The 9,106-nt window shown below is 46.6% G+C and overlaps 1 protein-coding gene across 2 annotated transcripts in view; it reads left to right on the top strand.

The window, feature by feature from the left end:
- Positions 1-8,616, top strand: part of PPP1R16B (protein phosphatase 1, regulatory subunit 16B) — a 38,218-nt gene extending 29,602 nt beyond the window's left edge. Inside the window, exons 3-10 of one of the 2 annotated variants that reach the window (XM_009081904.1) lie at positions 1,829-1,974; positions 3,184-3,287; positions 3,604-3,728; positions 5,484-5,609; positions 5,965-6,040; positions 6,451-6,580; positions 7,333-7,501; positions 8,095-8,616. In XM_009081904.1, the coding sequence (XP_009080152.1) occupies positions 1,829-1,974; positions 3,184-3,287; positions 3,604-3,728; positions 5,484-5,609; positions 5,965-6,040; positions 6,451-6,580; positions 7,333-7,501; positions 8,095-8,616 (1,398 nt within the window). The remainder of the gene's footprint in view (positions 1-1,828; positions 1,975-3,183; positions 3,288-3,603; positions 3,729-5,483; positions 5,610-5,964; positions 6,041-6,450; positions 6,581-7,332; positions 7,502-8,094) is intronic. The other variant, XM_009081905.1, reaches the window with a different exon arrangement.
- The last annotated feature ends 490 nt before the right edge of the window (positions 8,617-9,106 follow it).

The following is a 9,106-nucleotide window of genomic DNA, read 5'->3' as shown; positions in this document are numbered from 1 at the left end:
TGTTTCTCAGGGAGCAGAGATTGAACCCTTCTTTTGCTCTATCCCAGACTTTGTTCAGTGATAATAAGAGCTCAGAAGTCAGGGCTGGACTTCAGACATGAACAACATTTCTCCCACCCTTTAATCTTCATAGTACTGGGCTATAAATTCTTAAAGCAGATTAACTCAAATTTAGAGACCCTGGCAATCCACAAGCTCTGAAAGTGGTTTAAAGAAATGATGCTCAGGATGCTTTGAGACCCCTCTGCTGCTCACCATGGACTCAGGGGCTTACCAAAGTCTGTATGAGATGGCAGCAGCTGACCACCAGTAAAATACAGACTTTCTGTAGTGGTGTATAAGTCTGTGTACCTCCCTGGAGCCTCTGTGCTGTTTCCATAAGGGTTTTTCCTATTCTTCTTTCCAAGGCCCGTGGGACTGGCCGTGCCTGGCAGCTGCCGCCTCCAGTGCCGCCAGAAACAGTGGTGTGGTTGTCACACTTGCTCAGAGGGTGGTTGAACAGGGACTCAGGGCTTTCTTGCCATTAGGTCCTGCTTGAATGCTCCCATTGATTTGGGATTTTGGATTCTTTTGCAAGTCGCCTGCTCTCTTCGAAGCTGGATGGATGTTTGTTTAAAAGTGCAAACTGACTCCTAGAAGAATTAAGGTCACCACCACCGTGTCTCCAAAGAGATGTTATCCTGCACACAGAGAAATGCTGACAGTCTCCTTGCTTCCCCAGCTAGGTACTGCAGCCATGGAGAATTCCACCTTGCCCACTGAGGAATCAGTTACTGTAAAACTGCATTGGGGAGTTGAGGTGGAAACTTTGGATCCACTAGAATTAACTGAATCCCTGAGCAGAGAGAAGCCTCTAAGTGCACACTATTGCCCATCACCAGTAGCTTCCAGTGAAGGATGCAGTTACACCTCTGTGATAACTTGGACGTGTGACAGGCATGATTTTAACCTCACTTCCATGCACAAATAGTGAACAGAAAGAGAAATACACAAAGGCTCCTTGTCACCCAGCTGCTGAAATGCTTGTAGTGGGTTGGAATCCAGCCCCATCAGTGCTGCAGTGCTGTGCTGTGAGTTTCCTGCGTGGCTCTGCAATAATGCACAGACCACAAACAGGCTGCTTGCACAAGAGTGAATCTTATTTTAGTGTCTTTATCACATGCATGTTCACGTCAAGAACTGAGCACCAGGTAGATCAAAGAGCAAATTCCACCTTCCCAGAAGGAAAGTAGTTGAGGCTTTTCTTGCAGGCCCTTGCCCTGCCTCTGAGACTGTGCTGGGAATACAGGGAGGATGCTGATTTTTTTTTTCAGGAAATGAAAGGTACTCTGTGAAGTACCTCATAATTCTGGGAATCCAATTTGTTCCTCTTCAGATAACTGTGGTAGGAAGCACTGAGCTGCTGAGAAGACTTTTGCTCATGACATGCCAGTGTGTGGGATTTTCCCTAAGAAAAGGGAATGTCAGCTTGTCAGCTCATCCCTTGGTATGTGGTTATACTGGTTACATTGAATTTCTGCTATGTTTGCTCTTGAATATGGAAGACCCAGTGGAACAGAAGCTGTGCACATATTTGCTATTATTCCCTGCTGGTTCTGCCCTCACACCAAACGGCCCTGTAAAACAGGGGTGACCTTTGGTCTGCCCAATGTAGGTGTTCTGTGTGTTGCTTTTCTGACCTGCTGGTATTTAACTCTGTTGGAGATGCTGTTGCCAAACAATGCAGGATAAAGTAGGTCTCAGGTACCCTGGTACAGCTGAGCAGGTACGAGCTCTCATCTACCTAAAGTTTAAAAATGCCAATCTGTCTCTGTCTCTCCCTCACCAGTGCTGCATAGACAACTATGAAGACATAGTCAAGCTTCTCCTCAACCATGGGGCCAATGTCAACGCGAAGGACAACGAGCTGTGGACTCCACTGCATGCAGCCGCTACGTGTGGTCATATCAACCTGGTGAAGATCCTCATCCAGCAGTAGGTGGCTTTTTGTGCCTGTCCTTTCTGTAGATCTGATTCTGCTCACAGCTTCTGTGGTTGGAAACTGAGACTGCTGAGTACCTTGTGAGATTGCAGCGGTGGTGATTATTCCCTGCTTTCAGGCTATTCACGGGACTCTTTCCTGCGTGGGGGAGAGGGGGTGGAGGAGGAAGAGCAGAAAGGCTGAGACAGAATAAAACCCTAGGTGGCTTGATTCAGTTTCATGAAGCTTCTGGAGACTGGGCTTGAATTTGCCCCTTTACCTGTATTCTGGCATGTTTGTGTGTGCTTGTGGAGCCATGGTCACTGGGTGGGTAGGAATAGGAGCAGCCACCAGCATCCACCCTTAAGTTCTTCAACAGCACTTTGGATCTTCCAGCCCAGTCAAAGAGACAGTGCTATAGGAGGGCAGCAGTGTTTGTATAGCCCAAATACCTGGGTGAACTTTGCGACCTGTCTTAACTGGTAACCAGTTAGCTTCCTGCAATGTGTTTGTTCCCCAGCGTGTGACACAGGGTGCTTGCATGAACTTGACATCACCAAGGCCCCAAAGCTCAAGTCTTTGCCCTAGACCTCAAGTTTTTTCTAGACTGGCCAGCAAGGAGGGGGAAGCCAGGTGTATTTTGAGCTGTACCATGTACAGCATTTGATGGGCACCTGCTGTGAATCCTGCCTGGAGCAGATAGTCCTGACTGTATGGAGTCATCTCCTCCATTTCCCAGGGTGACTGGGCTTTGGAATCATTAACCTACTGCTTTGCACAGCAGTGCCTGCTGCTTCTCCCTCAGAGAGGGAGACCTCTCCCTGTGATGCTGTCTGCTGGGAGATGACATTGAAAATTTGGCCCTTCTTTGTATAATGAAGCAGGCAGAGAAGTGATGCAATCAGCTATGCCTTGAAGGGATGTACCCACTTGGGTTAGGAAATCTTTGGATGGGGAGGTATAAAAATGGAGCAGATGTGGAATCACAGTGTGCTGCATGAAGGAGGTGCAGTGTGCTGCCTTTCATCCACTTCTGGAATTAATCTTCCCCACTCATAGCTCCATGGCTTTGCTTCAAATCTTTCTTATCTCATACATATCTTGGTGGCATTTGGGCACATATAAACCTAATTTAGTCTTTCTAAGCATTTATCCCAGTGTTTGCACTGTTTGCTCTAGGATGTCTGAGGTCCTTTCTTGTCTAACTCACTTTCTCCTTGCAGTGGAGCTGACCTGTTGGCAGTAAATGCAGATGGCAACATGCCATATGACCTCTGTGAAGATGAGCCAACTCTGGATGTCATTGAGACTTGCATGGCCTATCAAGGTAAGGAGACTGAGTTCATGTGAAACACAAATGGGTCAATGTGGAACTAAAAATTACCTCATTTTTCAGCTCTTGATTTGCCTCTGGAGAAAAGCAGAGAGCTGCTGCCTGGCATAATTTCTTGTACCTGACTCTGTCTGGTTACTCTGATTCCTAAAGATCATGAGGGTGAAGGACAGCTGACAGTACCCTCAGCTACATATCCTCTGCAAAGGGTGTGAGGTCATATCAAGTAGGATCATGGGTCTAGTTTTAGTCAACCAATGGAGACAAAGACCCTTTCCAACTCTTCTCTCTCTAACTGGAATTCTTCCAGGGATTACCCAGGAAAGGATCAATGAGATGCGTGCTGCTCCGGAGCAGGTCATGATCTGTGACATTCATGACATACTTGCAACTGGGCAAGACCTGAACAGGACAGATGCCCAAGGTGCTACACTGGTGAGTGAAACTGTGGCAGCTTCAGTTTTGCCTTCCTTTCAGCCCAGAGGGTATGAAACCTGCCCTGGGGCAGGAGTTACACAAAATCAACAAGTCACTGAGAGGAGAAATCACACAGTGAGGAGCTGCAGAACAAAGCACTTCTGCTGACCTCTGGGGAAATGGGACTGAAAAGAACTCCCAGTGACCTCTTGCTTTTCACTAGCCTTGTAGACTGATTGGACTCCTATAGAGGAGATGTGAGAGTCCTCTGGTTTTCATGGGAGCAGGATCTGGTGTTGGGCACTCTGGAGACTTTCTGCCTCCTCTTGTTTCTGCTTTGCATAGCATCTGGCTCACACAGAGTCAATGACTGCTATGTTTGTTCATGTAGGATGGCATCTGCCCCTGGGCAGAGGAGAACACCCAGGACAAGTGTACAGCACAAAGCAAGCTGGCATCTGATTTGAGTGGGCAGAGACTGAGCAATCCTAATCCTGTTCCCTTCTCTTTCACCTGAAAATGTGTCTCTTAAATCATTGCTTACAGCAGTCCCAACTTAGGGAAAGTTCAGTAATGAGGTCATATGTGTTGGGAGTTTTATATGACCTTGGTCATTTGAAACTTGGGTCCAGACATAACTGATATAGAGGCCACTTGGTTCATTTGATTGGTGGCCAGGCCATGGCAGTGCATTCAGGTTTCTTCATCTAAATGTCACCTTTAGCATATCACAGAAGCATAAGGGGAGGGCAGACTTTTATTGCAGCTTATTTTTTAACACATTTTCCCCTTTAAGAAAGATTATATACATAAATTTAAGCAGACCTCTTAGCTTCCCCTTTTGTAGCACCCCCAAGTGATTCATTATTAATTCATGTGGTCTCTAGAAGGTATGACCCAGTGCCATAAAATTTATCTGGAAATTAATTGACTTGCCAGAAAACATCAGAATTTATTTCCAGATGACAGTTTAACTTTGTGTGGTAGAATCCACATGGAAATTCTTGAAAAGAAGATTTCATTCTCCTCTTCAGCATAGATGAAATAGGAAGAGCTCTGAGTGGAGTTCATCCCTTCAGAGCAGTGCATAGGTCAGTGTATCTCTCAGAGATGCACCAGCAGACTGCAATTATGAAAATCTTCAGAGACATGAAGCTGAGGGACTAAAGGAGGTTATTATTGATGTCTCCAAAGCAGTGGTTGTAGTTGGAAGCTAATATCTGAAAAAACATATTCCCTTAACTAAAAATAGCCAAGGTTTAAATGGGTTTGATTTTCAAATGGTGAAAATAATTATAGTGTGAGTGCAGTTGCACAGAGTCCTGACTAAAGCAGGCTGTAAATTTGATCAGAAAATCACATCCACAGCACTTTAGTGGGGAAGAGGAGATGTCCTTCTAGCATGAGGAATGCAGGCTTACAGTGGATGATGTTCTGCATTGCAAGCTTGCATTTTGATGGTCCTGTTTCCCTGCAGATTGGGAAGCTCTTAAGAGCCCTTGATTTAAAATGTGAAAACATTATTTTTCTAACACACATATCTAAGTTATTTTAAGAAATATTGAACAGTTTCCCCTCCAAACAGAATTACATGCAGGTAATGCTGAGTTTTAGGAACAACCAGCTCTTGACCTAGTGGCATCTGCCAGCTATGAAATGTGCTGCTTGTCCCAATCTAGACACAGATATTATCCAAGAAATTCCACTGAAATTTGCTGTGTAAAGCCATTCGAGGTCCTTGCAGGTGTCTAATGTCTGTTCCTTATCTCCTAGCTGCATATAGCTGCAGCCAATGGTTATCTGCATGCAGCTGAAGTCCTTCTTGACCAGGGGGCAAGCCTGGACGTTAAGGACTGGGATGGCTGGGAACCTCTTCATGCTGCTGCTTTCTGGGGACAGGTAATGATTTTGCTGCAAGGGTGTATGAGGGTGACATTTCTTTTTGCCTGAACAAACTGTGGAGGATTCTGAAAATAGACGAACTCTACGCTGGGGCTGTGCTCTCTGGTCAGCACGAGAGAGCACACTTAGGGTTCCAAGAAGATCCAGTGGCTGAGAAAGTTCAGGCAGAGTATGTCCGTGCAGGGGAATGGTAAGAACAGTGTTTAACATCACACACATACCAGAATAATTTGAGGCGAGTTGAGCATACGTGTCATTGCTTCTGATCTCATTCCAGCTTTTCACTGTTGGGAAGGAAAGCCTAAATTGCCTAAAATACCTCTACCAACTTGGCTTTCTTTCCATTCTTTAGATGCAGATGGCTGAATTGCTTGTGTCCCATGGAGCTAGTTTGAGTGCCAGGACATCTTTGGATGAGATGCCAATAGGTGAGTTCACTAAGCTTAAAAGAAGAAATGGGAAAGAAAAGCTTTTCCCCTGAGCATGCTGGAGTCTTCACATGGTGCTTTCAGAAGGAGTAAGATAATTTTTCAGGTGTCTTTAGAATCAAAGTCGTGCTTCAGTGGGACTGAAGTTTTGAGGCACCTACTTTGTTACTTCTGAAAATGCTTTCTCCTGCTCATAAAAACAAGTGAGAAGGCATTTCTCAAGCACCAGATATTTCCCCTGTGTATTTTCACTCCTGTTATTCCTCTGTTCCTGTGCTTGGGAGTCTCCCTGCTGTTGAGTGCAGCTCTAAGACTTGGGTATCTAACTAGGGAGGCACAGTTAGTAACATGGTGCAAATGGTGCCACACGTGAATTGTCTGATAAATGGCTTGGTCTGTGTGTGCCATAGATCTGTGTGAAGAGGAGGAATTCAAAGTATTGCTTCTGGAGTTGAAACACAAACATGATGTGATCATGAAGTCTCAGATGAGGCATAAATCCTCCCTGAGTCGAAGGACCTCCAGCACTGGCAGCCGGGGGTGAGTGTGCTGTTCCCTGCAGGTCTCCTGGTGCCTTGGCTTGGCCACCCAGATGTGGTTGCAGAGCACCCTGTGGTAGGTGTGCAGAAGGAGAACACCTCATCTGTCCTTTTTGAGCAAACTCTGAAAGGCAGAACCTGACTTTTGCTTACTGAAAGCAGAGCTCCCTTGAAAAGTGGCCCTTTCACTAGGAAGAGTTGGGTTTGGGGGGTAAATGTCTTTGTGCTGTTGTGGCTTAAGAACTGCTCTGAGCAGAGGAACAAGTGGTGAGAATTTACCCTGCTAAGCTACTGAGAGTGATGTTAGATAACCAGTGCTTCAAGTGGATTAATTGGCGTTTTTCTGTAATATGTGTGATGGCCAAGATACTGTGCCCAGGTGCAGTTTGCAGAGATCTTCATGAGATGTTTACTAGACACCACAGCAGTCTTGCAGACCACAAAACTCCCTGAACAGCCCATGGACCGTTTCCCTCTACATTTACTCCACTGGTTGCAGAGTAGATCCTTTAGGTGAGCTGGATGAGATCTAACAGAGATTTGCAGTGCTGCTTTAAAACTCCTTAAAATTCCTCCCACCTTTAATATCCACACTAGTGCCTTTGCTCTGTGTGGGTGCCAGGAAGCTAAATCCACATTCCATTCCAGAGGGAGAGGCTGTGAAGCATGAGGAGGAGGTGAGAAGAGCTACAGGGTAAGAGGAAATGTCCTGTCCTGCTCACAGCTTCGATGCCCCTTGTCCCTGTCCCACAGGAAGGTGGTGAGGAGGGCCAGCCTCTCGGACAGAACCAACCTGTACAGGAAGGAGTGTGAGAAAGAGGCTATCATCTGGCAGCAACTGGGGGCTGCAGAAGAAGGAAGAAACTCGGGGCTCATTGGAGAAATTGGGGAGACTCGTTCTGACCAGGAGAATACAGACCCTGTAAGCAATCTCTTCTCTGTTCTGGGAGTCACTGAGGAGGGCTGGTAGTGCAGGTTCAGTAGCAGTAGGTGCCCTGGGATGAAAAGTTGCTGAAACATTTGTAGACCTCACCCATCAGATGTAAGCAAAAGGCTAAATTCTCATGTGGCATAAACTGGGACATCCCACTCAAGTGGAAAGACTGTGTTGGATTTACAGCTGCATACTTAGTTTTGAGATTAAAGTGACCCAGGATGTTAAAAAAAAATTAGCATTTGCCTTTTTCTTTACACAAACTGGTGAGCAGTAAAGAATTGTAAACTGGCTTTGCAGCTTTAATTCAGTTATTGTCATGTAATACAGATATTTATAGTTTTGTGTGTATGTGTGTGAGTCCTTCCAAGTTACTGTTCCATCTTCCTGGTTGGGAACCAGCTCCTGGTTGGGGCTTGCAGCATTACAGAATCCCATTAGTGGGTGAATTCAACACTTGTGCTGCAGCACCTGTCTGGAGGAAAGGCTGAGAGTGAGCAGGCTTAGGAAGCTCTCACAAGGATGAACACTACTATGGGGGACAGGGGAAGATTCTCTTCTTTCATGTCTTCTTGTTACAGAATTCAGTGCTGGAGGACTCCTCCCTCCTTCCGGAGCTGGCAAACAAAGGCATCCAGTGTGAGACTGAGATACCCCTCCAGAACGGACTGATGGCATCTGCCAGCCCTTACCAGTACACCTTTACCAATGGGGACATTTGGAGTATGCACACTGACCCTGAGAGTAACCCAGGCCACATGCTGCCCTATGGCAACCCTGTGCTCCCTGACACTCAGCAGTTCTGGGGTGCCTACAAGGAGCACAACCACCAAACGCTCTCGGAACTGAAGCGGCAGCGAGCTGCAGCCAAACTCCTCCACCACCCCTTCCTCAGCACCCACTTCAGCACTGGCATGGGAGGAGTTGCTGAGAATGTGGGTGAGGCCAAGTCACACCTAATCGAATCCAGGACTTCTCCCTACAGCTCCAATGGGACCTCAGTGTATTACACAGTGTCCAGTGGTGATCCACCGCTCTTGAAATTCAAAGCTCCCATGGAGGAAATGGAAGAGAAGGTGCATGGGTGCTGCAGAATTTCCTAGTCTCGTCTACGTATCACCCCAGAGGAAACAAAACGTGGGTGGGCTGGTTGGATCTATCACAGCAGCCAGGTTGTTTGCACTCCAAAGGGAGAATTTGGTTATGGACATCCTGACTGTGGCAGCCTCGTTCATCTTGAATTGTACTTTACCCTGCCAATTACTTCCATTGCTGCTGAATGAGTAATGCAGGTGGAGCAAGGCTCTTAGGAGACGAAGGGATGCATCAGTATGATGTAAAAAGAGTCTCCCTAGCCTTGCTCCCTGGGGAAGAAGGTATGGTGTGCTGCCTCCCCATCCTTGGGAAGTCATGAGATGCCTTGAAAAAAAGGAAGGATCTGAATTAAAATCTTTGCATCTGAGCCTCTTGCTGTCAGTCACCGAGTGGCTGGAAGGTGACAGTCCAGACCTGCATTTTCACTCTTGGGTGATGCATCTGTCCTGGAGGGGAGGTCAACTCCCACGTGGGGTTTGCAGGAGCGGACAGAGCTGT

This window comes from Acanthisitta chloris, unplaced genomic scaffold, assembly GCF_000695815.1.
Source record: "Acanthisitta chloris isolate BGI_N310 unplaced genomic scaffold, ASM69581v1 scaffold4779, whole genome shotgun sequence".
In the NCBI taxonomy this organism is placed as follows: domain Eukaryota; kingdom Metazoa; phylum Chordata; class Aves; order Passeriformes; family Acanthisittidae; genus Acanthisitta; species Acanthisitta chloris.
The sequence above is the reverse complement of the archived record's forward strand: the minus strand, read 5'-3'. Positions and strand labels throughout refer to the sequence as shown.